Raw genomic sequence first — 18,106 nt, 5'->3', positions numbered from 1 at the left:
CAAGTAAACCCTACTTCCACGTCCTGACTCATTATTATTGTACACCATAATGATCGACTCTTTGGTGCGACGTACCCATCCCCGAGGCATTAAAGCTTCTGAAAGCTAGCCAGAAGTCAACATTGACGACTAACCAATTCAGATGCAGAGCGATTACTATGTGGCAGTGGTTTGATAATTGGATTGAAGAACCACTGCACAAGGCAGTAGAGATTTGAAAACAGCGAAGAACAAGGTGTGCACAGACAGATGCAGTCACGAGTCTGGAGACAGGCAACGAACAACCTCCCAACGTAACATGCAGCTGCTCCCAAATGTTTCTAACTCTGACCATGTACAAACATTCCGACCCAAATGCGTCCAAGACAGGCAGAGCGTTCGAGCCATGCGTGTCCCGACAGCGGCGTATCTTCGCGATCCGCACGAGGCCGAATAAGTAACACTCGGACGTACGTCGAGGTGAAACAGCAGGCTTCTCCCCGTCAAACGTGTTTCATGCTGTGAAATCGTTCAAACTTGAACCATTTCAACTAAAAATAGGCAAAAGTTACTAAGAAAGAAAAAGAAGAGAGCCATATGTTCGGGCTCAATTCGAATCAAATGAAAACCCATGAATGATTAAAAGTTTCTCTTAATCAATGTTGCTGTGTTCACTGCAGATAAAAAGGGAGATGTGCGTCCTCATCACTGCAGGTGGGGGACCGAGGTCCGTCCGAAAAGGAGGCGCCTTAGAACGGCACATGAAGTCACGGGCAGCAAAGCCAACCATTAATTCCGATGAGGGATCGCCATCAACCCACACGCGCAAGCCCCCCTGCGTCCCATCGCTCTCTCCCGTGTCCCTGACTCGTCCCACCCTATTGACTGACTATATGAAACCATTCTACAATACCAACCTCTTTATCTCTATGTAGGTGATGAGCAAGACTTTAATGTTTGGGTTTCATACAGTTGAAATTTACTGCTACTCCACATGATCATCTCATAATAATGACCGGTCGATTTCACAAGATCTTTTTATTGGACTAGATATAAAATAAGCCAAAGGGAAACAGTACAATGGTATCAGTGGTATAAGAACTACAGTTATAAAAAAACAAATACATAAAAAAAAATCCTTTTTTAATATATTAAGATTGGCCGAGGATTAAAAAACAAAAAAGATGACCGACAGTGAAGGACATGAGGACAAGGTCCATGAATTTATATATACGTTTTCTCGTTGTGTCGAGGACGTCATTCTCATACTCACCACGTGGTGGCCCCTACCAACGGACAAAGACCACAAATATTACTCGTCTCACGTCGCAGCCTACTTGGTTTCTCTAACCCGCAAGTGAACCGGGTAGGCTCGTCGGCGGGTAAGAAAAGTTATTGCTAGTGGACGAGAAAAGAAGAATAAATAAATAAATAAATAAAGAAAATAGAACATCGAAAGGGTTAAAGAGATTCCTCCACCATAAGGAGCCGAGTATCCATGCGTGCAGAGCCTGCCGAGCCACCTCTTCTTCCTCTGCTATGATCTCTTTCCGCTCGTTCTCTCTTCTCTCCTCTTGCAAGTATGACGATATAGTATCGAATGGTTTTCTACTCCCTCTATCTCCCATGTCTTCCTTTTTGCGTATCGCCGCCTCCAAAGCTGCCATTCCGGCCTGTTAATTGCCTCTTCCGGCTCTAAGACAATCCCTTGAAACATCCGGTGATGATGATGATGATGGTTAGGAAGCCGCTCATGCTCAAGGATTACCTCGAGCTCGACGACGACGACGACGATTCGGAATCCGTTGCCTCCTCCGGTCTCGCCGGTGTCCCCACCATCCGGTGCCTACTCGACGCGGAGCTCCGTAGCGGCGCGGCGAGGCTGGTCCACACAGCGCAATCTAATAAAAATACCCGGTCGAAGTTCTGCGCCGCGATCAATGCCGTCAAGCTCCTGCCTTTTTCCTCCTCCGACGGTAGGTGCCTACCGGGGCATGACGGATCTCTTTCCAGAAGCATATCGAGGCGGCTCAGGGGAAGCTTGTGGAAGAAGAAAGAAAAGAAGGCAGACCAGCAGGCGGCGGTGGACAGCAGGGCCAAGGTCAGAGACATCGTACGGCACCGATCGTTCGACGAGAACGGAGAAGGGTGGACGTCTCTCCGATTCCCCTCCCCCGTTGCTAGTAGTCTCAGCAGTTGGTCGGAGACGGAGTCCTGCGGCACAGTCTCCGACCTCCTCCCCGCGTCCATGGCGAGCTCGGAGAGCCTGGACGAGAACGCTGCCTCCTCCACTGGGAGGAGAAAAGAATCACCATCACGTGGCCCAAACCTTAATGACAAGTCGGAGAAGAAGGCCGACGATGAGAAATCGGAGGGTGAAGCCATCGCCAGCCGACCGGCGAAGGTGAGGGTTTATTTTACTCAATTAACTTGTTTATTAATTGGTACCTCAATTATTTTGGGCCCCCAAGTTTTATGATTAGGGACGCTCAGCTCCAGCCATTTAATGCTATATCTGTAGATGGCCCTTCCCAAATCTTTTGATGGATGGGTTTGTACTTGTCTTCTGTTACTTGTCACTGTTAACTTGTTCTACAATCATCACATAGAGAGGGAGGATTCTAATACTTTGCAATACTAGTAACAATTGGATACTTCCAATTTGTACGACCCTCGAGGAAGTAAAGTAGGGAATGGGGTGGACGTTAGATCAACATTATAAACATTAAAAAGTGAAAGTAGCTAATAGCTGTAGTAATGATAACACAATATGCGTGGTGTTGTGGAGAGCCAGGTTGATGATTGCTTAGGTATATTCCGCGTTCGGATGTATCATGACATGATGTGTGATATCGTGGAAAGTTAGGATGGTGATTGATCCATCCAAAGCAATATCCTTTAAATATGAGGTTCAACCTAACACAAGTATAGGATATTCTAAGGCCACATTATAGTTCTTAGACCTTATCTTCCCTTGGTCTGTCATGCACACTTTTCTTGTCTGAAAGTTTCGTCCGTAACAAGCAAGTCCCACAGAGACTGGGGACCTCGACTACGCGTGTGAAGGTTTAGGCGGTGGCCTTTGCTGTCTATTCTACGGACGGATTGTGATTCGAGTGGGTTCTTGTTTTCCAACCCATGATCGATTAATCCCTTACGTGTCTTCGGGTAATCGGGTCGAATCCACCTAGTATTTGACCCGGAATTCGATATTATCTGGATCGAGGACCATACCTTGATAATTTACTAGATTGATCCTAAATATTTCTTGCCTATGTTTATCGGGTAGAGTAAATGAGTTCCTCTTCACTGAATCAATTATCTCTTCTGTTTCACAAAAGACTTATTAGTTCTTCTAATTTTGAATGGAACGGAAATAGGTATCGGATAGCAAAGAGACGGAGTCCTACGACTGCAACTCCGAGGAAGAGGACGAGGAGGAGAAGCTAAGCCCAGTTTCGGTCATCGACTATCCCTACCAACAAGATAACGGGCACGATGACGAGGAGGAACAGGATGCCACCACCACGTTCCATCGCAACCTCGCCAACATTGAGCGTACGTGTCTTTGGTCCCATACCAAGTATTTAAAGAAAATATAATACGCAATCGACAATGAGAATTTGGTTCGAGGAGATACCAATTTGTAACGCACGCTCGGACTCCTTGGATTCTTTTTGTTGGGCTCGGCCCCACGCCGTTAATTCTTTTCGTCTTCTACCACCGGAACGCCCTCCTGCGCAAAACACCAGAAGAATCAATAAATGCAGGCTTCCCCCCTCCCCTCCAAGTAAAAGGGAAGAGAATAAAAGAAGGGGGATTCATCCCATCTGCTGCTCTTATTAGATCAGGAGTCTCACGTCCCCGTTGTGTGACCGGTTTGATTTGCTTAATGCGTGCAGGGACCAAAGAGCAGCTGCTGCGCAGGATCAGACGGTTTGAAATGCTCGCCGAGCTGGACCCCGGGGTTCTCTCCGCGTCGTCGTCGCAGGATGATCTCCAAGAATCCACCGACCACGTGGCATCCTCGGGCGGTGAGGGAGAGGAGGAGAGAGCGTGGGGCCTACTCGGCGAGCTGAAGGCCAGCCCGCTCGAGGAGGGTCCACGTGGGAGCATGGAGAAGCTTCTGTTGGACTTCTTCATCCAAGGGCAGTGCCGCTCTAGCTACGCCAATCGCGACCGTCCGTTGCGATGGGGCCGCACGATACCGCCCCGCGCGCTCCGCGGGGAGACCCGGGAGATGTTGAATACCGCTAGAGATTGGATCGACGGCAGGAGATGCAGAGACCTGGACGACGTCCACGGGGAGGCGACGCTGAGGGAGATGGAGGGGAACGGACGGTGGAGATGCTTCGACGAGGTAGAGGAGGAATTGGGGATGCAACTGGAAAATGCCCTGTTCGAGTCAGCTGTGGAGGAGTTGGTACAGGATTTAGTATCACGTTAGTAAATCAGAAAAAAAAAATCTCGTTATTGATTGGTTAATTTTCTTGTGTAAGTGGCAATAACGAGGGTAGATTGTTCTTGCTTGTTCGGAGACCCAGTGAGATGTAAAAATATCCAATAAAATTGGTTCATATATGAAACAGCGTGCACAAATTACCGTGAGGTTTGATGGTATTCCCAGCTGCTCCAATTCATCTTAGCGTCTCATCATCCGTTGCTTCTTCTCATGCTCGTGGTTGAATCTTAGAACAACTCCATCTCGAAACAATGATGTACTTCAAACGTCATTGGGCAATGGGAGTTGTGTTCGAAGGAGTCACTTCCACGCGCCTGCCAGTAAAGAACGTACTGCTGTGACTCAAAATTGCATGATAACTAAAGCACTTCAAACCAAAAAGTGTTCTGTAGGATTTCCTTAATATGGTTTAGTGCTTGAAATTTCTTGATATATTTTCTTAACATGGTTTATAGTACATAGATTTTCTTAACATGGATTTTCTTAATAAATTTACAAAGTGTTGCTTTTCACACTTGGTCACCAAGAAACTTTACTAATGTTAACATGGCTTAGGACACTAATGCAATCTAATATAACCCAAGGAACGAGAGAAGGGCTGCAACCCTTACCCAAAACTGATGCTTCACAATAAAGACTGCGGTAGAGCCAGAATCTGAGAGCAGCCACACAAAGCCATAAATAATTCATCTTTAATTTTCTGTCCGTAACTCTTTGAGTCTATACTCGCTGAGAAAATTACTCTTGATGATGATATATATATATATATATATATATATATATATATATATATATATATATATATATATATATATATATATATATATATATATATATATATATATATATATATATATATATATATATATATATATATATATATATATATTTGCTAGGACCAATAGGGTGGAAGAATTTTGGAAAGATGCTTGGTCCCTAGATTTCTCTGTTTTGATTGCCTCTGATGCCAGAGGCAATGGTTATAATTGTGTAATCGTTTCTTACAGTAATTAATATTGGAAAGAAAAAGATACCGGTTACCATGGAATGTTAGTGTCAGGCATTCAGCAAAGGCCCATATCATGTGACACAAGCCAGTGAGCTCTTTTGGTGGCCCATATCATGTGACAAGCCAGTGACCTCTAAGTACACCTGGATTTACTTGTGTTCCATACCCATAACCACCAAGAAGTTAGGGGGCTCTTTTGGTGTATTGGTCTGTGATGAAACTATTTATTGTTGTAATTTCGAGTGCAAATCCATGAAGGTCTATTAGTCCAACAGCATCTTGTTCTTGTGTTGTGGTATCTTTTCCGCTCAGGATGTGACTGCATTACTCAATTATTAAATGCGACAATTAACTCATTTTCATTCCAAATGAAAACGACAAGTGACATGGTGATGCATGAACCGAAGTCAGTAATAAAGCAGGTTGCAGCAGAGGTAGAAGGGTTATAAGAGCATGCGATTAAGGCTGGATACAAGATGGACATGGACGAAGAGCCTAATGTCAGAAAAACAAAAAACTTTCCTTTCAGTTCACTTAATTTAGATGCGATTACTATGTAATCGACAAGACCAACCCCTTTGTAAAAGAAGGAAACGTGTAACTGGAATCTGAAGGCATTGAAACCCTAGATTTAACTCCTAAGAACGCGATTCGATATTTATCTGGTAATAGAAATCGCCGTCGGGCGAACCCTGGCATCAATGGCTCCAATGGCGCATCGAAATGCCACAACCAGAAAAGGCCAATGACGATCCATCATTCTCAGAATGAAGGCAACTCCCACACGCACAAGCAACGAAAAGTAAAAGAAGAAAAAGCATACCAAAATCTAAATTCGGATATGCGTACCCTACTCGAACCCAAGTGGAGGCTCGACGTCGTCTCCCTGCCCAGTCGCGCACATCTCCTTCCCAATAGCCTAAAGTAATGAGAGGACGAGAGGGCGAAATCTGTGTTTTATTAGGAGGGATTTCGGGATGGAGAGAAGCGCAACACCATCGAAAAGAAGCGTCCCCAAATTGGAGTAGGAATTGGCGCCAGAATTCGCGTGTGGAATTTGTTACGCGCTGAGTAAGGCGTCGGATGGCCCGTCCATTCTCTCGTGCAATACTACGCGTAAAAATGTTGCGTATGGACAATTCACGGTCCGGCCATCGACTCCGGTTGGAGGGGCGACGTTTCCGGTTATAAATGGGGGTAATTTATCTGAACAAGTCTTTTTTTTTTATTCTTCCTATTTTTTTTTGTATTTGCCAAATGATGTCTCTTATTTCAAATAATATAAAAAAAGGGTAGCAGTAGATGATTTCTAATGTAATAATAATAAAAAAGAACCGCGATGCTAAAAGATTTAAGTACAGGAAAAAAAATGTAATTAACCCGAACCACGCGCTCGCAGAAAATTATGTAATTAGCCCCCCGAAGTCTCAAGAACCACACACACGCAGACAGCAGCGGAGAAGCCCACGCCGCCGTCCCTGCTCTCTCTACTCTCCTCTCCTCTCCAATGGCCGCCGCCTCCACCTCTCTTCTTCAATCCCTCTCCTCTCCCTTCCCATTACCTAGTCGGATGCTCACCTCCTCCTCCATCTCCGGCCGATGCCCCGCCGCGCTCCTCGTCCGTCGCCCGCATCGGACGGCTCGAAACCCTCCCTCGCACGTCGCCGGCGTGCGGAGGAGGAGGAGCGGAGGCCATGCTCGTGCCGCCTATGTCTCCGCCCCTGCAGCCGACCCCGATCCCGTCGCCAAGGATGAAAGTCCCGCGGCGGACGTCTTGTCCCTGCCGCCTGTTGCCATTAGCTGGAGCGTCATCTGGTCTCTCCTCTCCCGTCACAAGATTCGGATGGCCGTCTCGCTCGCCTCTCTAGTTGGATGCACTTCTTGTACCCTCGCGATGCCTATCTTCTCTGGTAACGATTCGTATCCCCCCTCTTCAAGACAAAAGGTTCTCTCTATTGCGCCTCTGACGATTGATCTCCCATCTATGTATTTTGGATTAAATTATAGTATAAGTTACCGCCGACGGTGTTACGATACGTTTCATGTAATGACACTTTGTTGATTATATTTGTCGTTTCATATATGTTAGTTAGGGTTAGCAAAGAGATAGTCAAAGATTGTGCTCTCCTAATCGGATAAGGCATACATCCTACCGACGTAAGATGCCAATCTGCAATGGCCAATCCAAACGCCCTCCCGTTCTTTGTTTCCTTGTCAGAGGAATCCTGCCAAAGTTGATCTTTGTGGTTCAGTTTTCTTAATGTATGGCATCATATCAATCGGTAGTATCGTAGAAAAGTACAAAATTATGTGAGTGATTGACGGCTTCTAGCTGAAAGGGAAGAAAGAAAAAAAGATAAGAACAAATTGGTTATGACTACAATGGTAAATAAATTTATTGGGCCATTGAACTAAGTATGACTGCAATGATGATTATTATTATTATTGGTCCCTATTTTTCTGCATTTTGGTTATTATTCTTGATGTCCAAACTTACAAAATGCACCATATCGTTATTGCATTTGCTGCAATATAAATCACTAAAAGAAGAATAAGCTAACATGAAACTTGCTCAGTATTGTCCTCCCCTCAAAGCGCCTTGCTGCTTACTAATCTATAAGTTGCTGCCGCTTAATTGATTTCAAAATATGGTCATCTGTGCTCAAAATTATGAGGTAGGATGTGGGTTAACTACATATGCATAAGCTATAACATGCAAAAAGTACCTAACAGGAAGTATCAAGGTTTGCATACCATCAAGAGTATCCAAGCTCAATGCTATGTGCATTTACACAGATGTAATATTATATGCCAACACCATTTAGTTGATCTATTGAGACTTTTTCTATGGGTACTGCACTTAGTTCTCTGTGGTTCTTTATTTTGTGCCTTTTGATGAAAATGTTCATTTAGATGATTGAACTTAAATATCTGACTACCTTCCAAGTGGAAAGGGAAAGTTATATGTTTTAATTGTTGCATACTGTGCCTATGTGGACTGAATATCGACCCAACCCTTGCCAATTTGCTTTGCCGTTGGAATTAGGGATATCATTTGACACAAGCAGAGTTTTTTAATACATGCAAACTTCTAAATATTAAATGATCATTTGGACAATGATAGTGTGATCTGACACTAGGTCATCTTCCAATAAGCTGGACCCACTCTCTGATGCTTTGTCATTTATAAACCAATAATTTTTTACTTTATGAATTAATTTACACATTAGCTATTGGTCAAATTATTAGAGTAATGAATTAACATTTGACTTGTAATTGTAAAATATTCAATAAGCACAAAATTCTTTTCTTTTCATTAAGAAGTCATTGAAAATTGATCAACTCAATTTCTAAGGTGAGTGATTCTTAGATAAGTTGTGGGATTATTTTCTATTATGTTTTTGATTGTCAGCTATTCTTTTCATGTTTTTGCTCTGATCTTCACGTCAAATTGTAACAGGGAAGTTCTTTCAGACACTTACAGGGACAGTTTCTGAGCCTTTATGGAGACTTCTATCTCAGATTGCCTTTTTGTATTCTTTGGAACCCATCTTTACTATAATCTTCGTCACCAACATGACCATTATATGGGAGTCTGTGATGGCAAATCTAAGAGGCCAGATATTTAGACAGATATTGATTCAAAAGGTTCAATATCTTTATTCATCTTTATTTGCATCCGGACGTGCTCAGATTTTTTATAATCATGTCCTTGTGCTGGCAACATATTCCATTTCTACTTCTTGTATAAGTAAACATGAGAGCTCTTACAGCAGAGAAGGAAAAAGAGGTACCGAAGACACTGATAAAGGAGAAGAGAAGGAAACTAGAGGGAAAATGCCTACTTTTTCATATTAGATTTGTGTTTTCTTGTGTTATCAGTCAAATACTAGCAGGTTGGTCAAAAGACTCAAAACTAACATTTGAGTTACATAATGCCTTTCCGTGTGTGGCCAACCAATTAAGCTATTAATTTGTATTAAAACATGATTGTGCCTTGGAATGACAAGAAGGTTATTCGTTTGCGATCTGGGTGACCAAATACATTGACGTCCTCAGATACTCTATTGGCAGGAGCCTTATTTACTAACCACTGTTTTCTGCTCACAAATCCATATTTCCAAGGATATAAGGTTCATCTGGATTCTTGAATTGCAAACTCATGAATTTAGTATAGTTAATAATCTGCATAATTTAATGTATTTTGGACAGAAAATTGGCTACTGTAGAGATTGATCTTATGGTAAGACCATGCCTAAATCAGCTTAACCGTCCACCACCAAGCAGAGTTCCATGATTATTTAAGTTTATCAAGTAAAAACATTTTGATTCTGACTCTTATGATTTATTTAATGATAAATTCCTTTTTTGATAAAGCTTTTTTGGTAAATGCAATTATGTTGGAAGATTTAAGTGCAACAATATAATTCTTTATGACACCAAATGGCAACACAGCTATACATTTAAATTGTTCTAATTCACTACATTCCTGTTCATTCCACATTTCTTCTGTGTCTTATCATGTCTAAGTTTATTGTTTTGAATTGTCACTCAGTGTGAAGTTTTTGTAATTCTTCTGTGGCTTTTTTCTTTTTGCAGGTGGAGTTTTTTGACCGTCATAAGGTATTATTTCATAATTCTGTTTGCTAGACTTACAGCAGTTTCTTTTCTAGGTATCCACAATGTGGCTATATATACTACTATTCCTATTCATTTTGCATTCCTTGTAATACATTCTTTCTGAAGAATCATATCATAAATGCCTCTAACTGCATTTCTTAATAACATAATATTTGCCTCTAAAACTGAACTAAGTTGTTTATTAAATGCATTTATGTCAATTTAGTTTCTATATCCGCTATTCCGAGTTCATAGTTTTGACTTGTTTTCATGTATACACTGTGACTGTCTGATAGTTTTCCATTTCTTGCATAGCCATTTCATCCCAGTAGGTTTTCTGCTTATAGCAAAATGTGTGATTGTATTCTTGGGCAGGTTGGTGAATTGACTGGGTTGTTGACATCTGACTTGGGTTCTTTAAAGGATATTGTCAATGAGAATATTTCAAGAGATCGTGGGCTGAGAGCACTCTCTGAGGAAAGCTACATTTTACTCTGATGACAATATTAGCTTGATCTTTGATTAGTACATGTTTATTACTTTTAGTTTTCTGAAAATTAACAATCATTGCACTTAACCCTTCATCTTTCTTTTGGTCATAAGTTTTTCCAATAGATAATTTCTTGTCTCTCTTTAACATGTCTATGTCATCATTCTGATACTTTAATTTATACTTGAGCTTCTCATTTGTTTCATTTTGTGTCTTGCAGGTTGTTGGTACGATATGCATACTTTTCACACTCTCGACACAGTTGGCTCCTATCTTAGCGTTGCTGATGGTGGTTATATCTGTTTTAGTAGGTAAGTAATGTATTGCTCAAGGAATTAATCTTGAGGTGTATGGTCCTTACTGTACTTATGTCGAAGAACACCATTGGTAACTTTATTGCTTGTACTAGTCACATAGGGTCCATCCTGTACTGCACCAATCAATATGTATTGGTACACTGAAGGACTAGCACATTAGTAGCACCCACCACTACAATCCTTTTTTTATTGAAGATCTGTGCTTACAATTAATACAATATGGATTTATATTTGTAGTGAATATTGCCTTTTGTTGCTTCTATTGAACTATCCAAATTATAGCCTTAGTCTCTATGGTGTAGATAATGGTAATTTCATGGATCTATAATTCATGTGAAAAATCAAAACATAATTTACCCAAAATTTTGCATTTGCTCAATATTTTTTAGATTTTACAGTTGAAAGTTTAGGTTAAAATTTCCACTCTATACAAATTTTGAGGAGTTGTTTTTAATCTCAAGTCACATAACTTTAGTGATTACCTTAGTAGCTGATTGTTTGATTAACCTGATTATACATCTTCATGTATTATCAGGATGTATGACCTGATTTTCAACATTTTCATATCAGCGAAGAGAAGGAACATAAGACCTTCATGCAAGTAGCCCTTGTTACTAGCAAAGATATGCCTTGAGGTCAAACCTATTTATCATGATGTATGGCCTGATTTTTCAGCATTTTTGGTACTAGTAAAGAAGAGCACAAAACCCATGAAATCACTTGATACTATCAAAGAGATGCCTTATAGTCAAACCTACTATTTCTTTTCTTCATATGTTTTGATGTCGTGGATATCCCCTGACAAGGAACAGAAAAATTGGTCAACTGATCTCTCAGGTTCCTGATCTTGAGCTTTTTAAATGTTTTGCTCTAATTACAGTCATCTGACTGTCACTGGTCTGACTTTATTCAATGAGAACGACATAATATTTGTCTAAACAAAAATTGATTGATTCAGGCAATTCCACCCATTTTAGGTCGATCTTGGTGCATCAGAATGGATGACCTAATTTTTTAGGATTTACAGCATCAGCCCATAACTTTTGAATCTTATAAACGTGTGAGGTCTAGCATTTACTATAGACCAATTCAAGTGTAACACCACATTAAAAAAAAAGAAATTACGTAGTTCCTTTTTATCCTTTGGCAGCATGAGTAGTCATTTTATTCTGCATAAGCCTCTCATGTGAGACATAAATATTGACTTTTGTGGAACAAAATCTTTTGTATTTTGTTTATTACAATCATAGATCACCTTTCTTATGTGCCCTTTTTCAAAGTGATGCACTGTATTTGAGACTTTGCCTCATCTATATGATAGTTATTGTAACATTTAAATGGTGTATTTATGTCCCTGATTGGCACATGCTCAGCTGTGTTTAAGCGGTCAACTGTTCCTGTCTTCATATCTCATGGAATGGTGCAAGCAAGCATATCAGACTGTGCAACTGAAACATTTTCTGCAATTCGTACTGTAAGTTTCAAGATTATTTTGCATATATCTTATTTTATCTCCTGTTCAATATTGTTTCTTAAAATTATGCTAATTTATTCAGAAATATCTATTTAATTATCAAAGATATATCCATCGTTCTACTTTCAGAAGAATAACTCTTAGCTTTTTTTTCTTCATATAGGTTAGATCTTTTGCTGGTGAGAAGCGACAGTTCTCCATCTTCAGAAATTTGGTAAGGTTTGACTGTTTGAAGATACAACATCAGAAAATTTGTTGTTAAAAGAAATGCTAGAAAATATTACCAGTAGATTATATTGCACATTCTGGAACATTTCAAACATGGAACACTCATGGCCTATGCAATTTTAATGAGTTGGTTTATCATCCTTAGTGTCTGCTAGTAAATTTAAAAATGTTCTCTTTGCCTAATGTGTCTTTTAATGGTTGCACCAAGTTGACAATGGATTGGTATTTGGTGCATGGTTGAAAATTTGTCTCAAGGGTTCTATAATTTTATGACAGTGTTACTTCTCCGTAACAAGATAGATTAGCCATAATTCAAGAAATGATGCATCCAAACAACTTTTATTGAGGGTCCAATATGATTTCAATTTTGGAACCCCATGAGTAAAGAGGGGTATCTCCTACTGTCCTACAATTCCTGGGCCTAACAAAATATATAAATTTGGATTTTGTAAATTATGTTGACTTCACGGTAGAAACCTATTTAATAAATTCGAATTATTAGCGGTTTTCTGAGTAGAGCTTTTTAAATTTGCAAACAAGGTTCTGATATGGCATGTCAGAGATTTTTGCTCACCAACATTTGTCATTTTGACTATGCAACCCTTGATGACTGCAGGCTCATAGTCTGACTAACTTCTTGGTTTTTGCAAATGTCTCTGAAAATATCTTGTAAAAGGTTTTAATTATCTAAATTTTGCAATATGTTTTGATTTTGCTTTTATTCTCACTTCTTTCTTGTGATCTCTGACTAACCCCTAGATTTGGTGAGTTCTTATTTTTATTAATTATTTTATAATTTTGTTAGGTACTTGCTTACCAGAACAATGGCATAAAACTTGGTACTTTGAAGTCTGCAAATGAGTCCTTGACAAGGACAGTAGTCTACATTTCTCTGATGGCACTTTATTGTCTTGGTGGAAGCAAAGTCAAGGCGGTAAGAATCACCATGGTCTCATAATTAATATTCCTTGCATGAGTTTGTCCAAGATTGTGACTTAAGAAACAAAAAATCTTTCAAGATAAGTCCTTGTTTAGTCAATAGTTATAAAATTTTACTAATACACATTCTTTTCTGCAGTTAGAGTCTCTTTGCTAAACTTTCCATTCAAGTTGCTCTTAATCGTGTCTTATCACCAATTCCCAGACAGCCCTCTTTTGGTTTTGGTTCTTCAGCACCTTTTTGCATTTCACCATCATCAGCTAGTTGACCAGGTGGAGCTTACCTGTCTTTCCTGATCTCCTGAGGCAGGCAACATTAGTTTCCTTTGCATGAAGGCAGTGAGACTTGCACCATCCTGTCAGTGATGTTGTCAGGACTCTTTCCCATGATGTTAGTTGGTAGTGTCGAGTTCATCATCTTTGTAAGAGGGAGATATGTGCTACTGGTTTTGGGTAAGACCATGCATATGGTTACAGTAATTGCTTGTTGAAGAAGAAATCATGAACCAATTGCTTAAGAATACAATAATAGGATTTACAGTTCTACAGAAAATTCTTCTAATGGAATTTACAACCAACTTTTGCCTTTTTCTTTAGTTGCAATTGTGTTAGGTAGAAGCTTAAATTGGTTGGATGAAATAAAGTTTCTATGATGTCTCTCCCATGCTATTCTCTCACTTAGTTGTCCAATTTCAGGGTGAACTGTCTGTTGGAACTATGGTTTCTTTTATTGGTTACACTTTCACGCTAACTTTTGCGGTGAGTTACTTCTTTTTATGCCTTTTTGGTATCTTAGATAAAATGTATGTGCTTAATTGACAATTAGAAGCATTACAGGTTCAAGGGGGTGTCAACACTCTCGGTGATCTCCGCCGGACTTTTGCTGCTGCTGAAAGAATTAATTCTATTCTTTCTCTAGCGGAAATTGACATGTCACTTGCATATGGTTTAGAGAAAGAACTCCAAACAACTGAAGTAGATATCAATCTTGGTTTGAATCATGAAGACGTTTATCATAAGAAGAAACAAAGCAAGCATTACATGTTAGAACTGAGATCAGCAAGTGATGGGTGTAATCTAGCTTGGTCAGGTGACATCTGTCTAGAAGGTATCCTTTTTCACTAGTATTCTGAGAATAATTTCTGCCAAAATATCTTTTACCTCACATGACTTAGAATTTTTTTCATCTTTCGATAGAGTTATGCTTCATGATGGGCATATCTGCCATGTTTGCAGATCACCAGATTTATTGGCACACATATTTTAGACAACAATCAAACATAACTAACATGAACCATACTTTGGCACCTCAGCATGTGTATATTGTAGAACTGCACTTATATGGTCCAAATTAACCAAAGCTGATTTGTATTTTGGATTGCTAGTTATTTGCTTCCTGGACCGCCTGATAAATGTCAATCTGTCCTGCATGTATCAATGTGTAAACTACGTCTTCATCTTTGTTTAGAATGACTCGAAATATCATTAGAAGGTATGAATCAAAATTTTCTGCAATTAAAAAAAAGAATAGTTTTCTTTTGTTTGGACATGCTTATATATAACCATCAGAGTTGCATTTTTGTACTTTTGTGAAAATGCAAGAACGTATTAAAAGTTTTCTTCATTTGGATATTTTGTCATTATTATATGTTAGTAAAATGGTTTCTGTTTTTAGTTACATAACTAGGATTTTGCATGTCTTTCTGTACTATTTCTAATGCTCAATCAATTAGGCTGCAAACATGTTAAACCTTCAATCTCATGAACATTGTACATTTAATTAAAAATATTTCTTGAAAAGTGTCATTTGGCTGACGGATATGTGTTCAAATACATTTGCTTATTGGATTGTTTTTACATGATTGTGTTCAAATATTTCTATAATTGGTATAGTTTTGGTTAACTTTACAGTTCTGTATTTTCTTTGTCCGAGGGCTTCATAACTCTTTATTAGTCTTTACGCTTGTGTTTATATATAAGTGACTTGCCGTTCTAGAGTGACAAGGTCATATTTCATCCAAAAACCCAAGTTGAGTCAGATATGTAAAGATTTCAAAAAGAGACATGCTGGTCAACTTTCCATGTAGATTCTTTCTGATTCCACAAAATGAATCCTTTTGAACACTCTTCTTTTGCTTTCTTTATCTGGCATGCAATGAAAACAACAAATAGTCTTGGGTTTATCCATCAAGTTGTCATTTCATGTGTTGAATGTAAGGGGACCTTAAGAGGGTGGCCTTTGCAATGATAAGATTTCTGCACTGTGACCTAGTTGTCATGGGTTGAAACTTCTTTGGAAAACAGCCTCTCAATATGCTGATATAAGACCATAGTTATTTGACCTTCTCCTATAAGGCAGTTGCCTCATGTTCTCAGTTTTCCAAGCTACGTCCATTGCATTTTAACATAATGATTTTTTTTGTTATTTTGTTATACACTTAATTCCTCATATAACTATTTGCTAATGCCACAATTTCATGTGCATGAGTTCAAATTTCTTTTCCTATTGGCTTTATGTTCATTTGAATCAAACATTGAACTCTCACCAATTTAGTTTGGTCTGAATTATTAGTATATTTTGCTTGCCAACTTACATTGTCTCTATAAGGGCAGATATATACTTCTCTTATCCTTTAAGGTCTGATGTGGAGGTCTTGAGTGGTCTGAATCTGACCCTCGAATGTGGAAAGATAACAGCACTAGTGGGACCCAGTGGTGCTGGAAAAAGTACGATAGTACAACTTCTGGCACGCTTTTATGAGGTAAATATCATCTTGGTTATTGAAATTATTTAGGGTCGATTTGTTTCATGTGGAAAAAAGTGGTAAGGATGGTTGTTTTTCTGTCCAGCCAACGAGGGGTCGGATCACTGTAGCAGGAGAAGATATCAGAACTTTTGATAGGAGGGAATGGGCCCGGGTTGTGTCTCTAGTGAATCAGGTACCTTTTCGCATACATGTTTAAAGCTATGCTCAATGTACACACATCTCTATATGTGATTATCCTGCTTAAGTACTGTTGAACTTAAGCCAGCTTGAATCGCCAATGTTTGTGGTAGGACCTGTTGAGCATTTGCTTTCTAAAATGGCTCATTTATACATTATCTGACAAATAGCTATTTCAGGAACCAGTTCTATTTTCAGTATCAATTGGAGAAAATATTGCATATGGGCTTCCTGATGAGACTGTCTCCAAGGATGATATAATTAAGGCAGCTAAAGCTGCCAATGCTCATGAATTCATAATCTCACTTCCTCAGGTCTGTACTTTTATGTTTCTTTGATATGCTGATTGATTTCATTGTTCTATATTCAGTAACAATAATATTTGATGTAGGGTTATGACACACTAGTTGGTGAACGTGGAAGCCTATTAAGTGGTGGACAGAGACAGGTAATGGTCATAATTTACACAACAAAGATCAGACGTCTTCAGGGTTAATTTTTCTTTTCACTTTTCAGAGGATTGCTATAGCACGAGCTCTTCTTAAGAATGCTCCAATTTTAATACTTGATGAGGTAAATTGTTCTGCCTTGATCACAAAATTCTATTTGTGGCTCTTGCACCTTTTATCGTACGATGCTTTTCTGAACAGGCCACCAGTGCTCTGGATGCAACTAGTGAGTCCCTAGTGCAGCAGGCTCTGGATCACTTGATGAAAGGAAGGACATCCTTGGTGATTGCCCATAGATTAAGTACTGTACAAAATGCAAATCAAATTGCTCTTTGCTCAGGCGGTAGGATAGCAGAACTAGGAACCCACTTTGAGTTGTTGGCAAAGAAAGGTCAATATGCCTCATTGGTTGGAACACAGCGCCTTGCGTTTGAATGAGGGTTTCATATTTCTGTCAGATATACAACGTCAGTGAATGCTTTTTTCTTTTGTCCATTTCAAGTATCCAATTTTCCTGTTTCAATAAATTTTGATAATTTGCTTTTCGCAGGTAGCCGTCTAGCAACTTGTGCAAGCAAACAAGATTCGGGTTTTGATTCATGCTGGAACTTGTTAGTGGAAAGATCTGCTTCTCTCACCAAATCATGGAGGATAGTTGGGTGTCTGCACATTTGCCAACCGAAGGATAGGTATAAGAAATTTGATGAATGTTGTTGCCATATACGAATCTGCGTTATCCTGTATGTGTTACTGTTAAAAACGTGGAATAGCTTAGCTAATCAATGGCACATCTGACTTTGTGTAAAATATAATCTACTACCGACTACAATAAGATCCACAGTTTGTTTTTTGGTGCTACAGAAATGGATTGCTGTTAAGATGAGCAGGCAGTGTACATGAGGCTCACCAAGATCATTTACTGTCAAAATGGAAAATAGAAGTAGATGGAGGAATTCCTCCACTGTCCGTAGACAGTAGCAATCTTAGCCATTCAAATCTATGCAACAATCTTGATCGTCCTTTTGCAGTGAGTTGACTAATGGCCACATCAGTGCTGTATATGAAAAAGCAACCTCGACTCATACATACTTCGATCACACTCATTGTCCTTTTGGGCTCGATCTTTTGTGCAAGCGAACGAGCCTCTTTCATGGTAGTTCAAACCCAGTTGGCAATTGCATTTTCCACCACTCT

At 39.5% G+C, this 18,106-nt stretch overlaps 2 protein-coding genes across 4 annotated transcripts; both read left to right on the top strand.

Moving 5' to 3' along the window:
• Window positions 1-1,467: 1,467 nt before the first annotated feature.
• LOC135652206 (uncharacterized) lies at window positions 1,468-4,599 on the top strand. The gene is made up of 3 exons (XM_065173004.1): window positions 1,468-2,383; window positions 3,360-3,537; window positions 3,882-4,599. Exons 1-3 carry the CDS (start codon window positions 1,703-1,705, stop codon window positions 4,424-4,426), a joined length of 1,404 nt encoding a protein of 467 aa, XP_065029076.1. The 5' UTR covers window positions 1,468-1,702; the 3' UTR covers window positions 4,427-4,599.
• Window positions 4,600-6,821: 2,222 nt separating this feature from the next.
• On the top strand, window positions 6,822-17,795 carry LOC103979491 (ABC transporter B family member 28). Of its 3 annotated transcripts, none has more exons than XM_065172981.1 (17): window positions 6,822-7,360; window positions 8,911-9,098; window positions 10,050-10,073; window positions 10,446-10,548; window positions 10,782-10,871; window positions 12,251-12,351; window positions 12,515-12,565; window positions 13,385-13,513; window positions 14,215-14,277; window positions 14,356-14,626; window positions 16,132-16,280; window positions 16,369-16,458; window positions 16,643-16,777; window positions 16,855-16,911; window positions 16,980-17,036; window positions 17,114-17,379; window positions 17,467-17,795. In XM_065172981.1, exons 1-16 carry the CDS (start codon window positions 6,958-6,960, stop codon window positions 17,348-17,350), a joined length of 2,148 nt encoding a protein of 715 aa, XP_065029053.1. In that variant the 5' UTR covers window positions 6,822-6,957; the 3' UTR covers window positions 17,351-17,379; window positions 17,467-17,795. The 3 variants fall into 3 exon arrangements, with proteins under 3 accessions (XP_065029053.1, XP_065029059.1, XP_065029048.1); XM_065172976.1 differs by having other exon boundaries at window positions 6,823-7,360; window positions 17,463-17,795; XM_065172987.1 differs by lacking the exon at window positions 10,446-10,548 and having other exon boundaries at window positions 10,781-10,871; window positions 17,463-17,795.
• The last annotated feature ends 311 nt before the right edge of the window (window positions 17,796-18,106 follow it).

This window comes from Musa acuminata, chromosome BXJ1-4, assembly GCF_036884655.1.
Source record: "Musa acuminata AAA Group cultivar baxijiao chromosome BXJ1-4, Cavendish_Baxijiao_AAA, whole genome shotgun sequence".
Taxonomy (NCBI): domain Eukaryota; kingdom Viridiplantae; phylum Streptophyta; class Magnoliopsida; order Zingiberales; family Musaceae; genus Musa; species Musa acuminata.
The sequence above is the reverse complement of the archived record's forward strand: the minus strand, read 5'-3'. Positions and strand labels throughout refer to the sequence as shown.

Bases quoted from the DNA above. Each gene is read 5' to 3' on its own strand.
- LOC135652206 (XM_065173004.1), top strand. From the start codon at position 1,703: ATGATGATGATGATGGTTAGGAAGCCGCTCATGCTCAAGGATTACCTC. The intron at 2,384-3,359 runs GTGAGGGTTTAT...GAACGGAAATAG, and splicing joins TCGCCAGCCGACCGGCGAAG to GTATCGGATAGCAAAGAGAC. The intron at 3,538-3,881 runs GTACGTGTCTTT...TAATGCGTGCAG, and splicing joins CAACCTCGCCAACATTGAGC to GGACCAAAGAGCAGCTGCTG.
- LOC103979491 (XM_065172981.1), top strand. From the start codon at position 6,958: ATGGCCGCCGCCTCCACCTCTCTTCTTCAATCCCTCTCCTCTCCCTTC. The intron at 7,361-8,910 runs GTAACGATTCGT...AAATTGTAACAG, and splicing joins CGCGATGCCTATCTTCTCTG to GGAAGTTCTTTCAGACACTT. The intron at 10,074-10,445 runs GTATTATTTCAT...ATTCTTGGGCAG, and splicing joins AGTTTTTTGACCGTCATAAG to GTTGGTGAATTGACTGGGTT.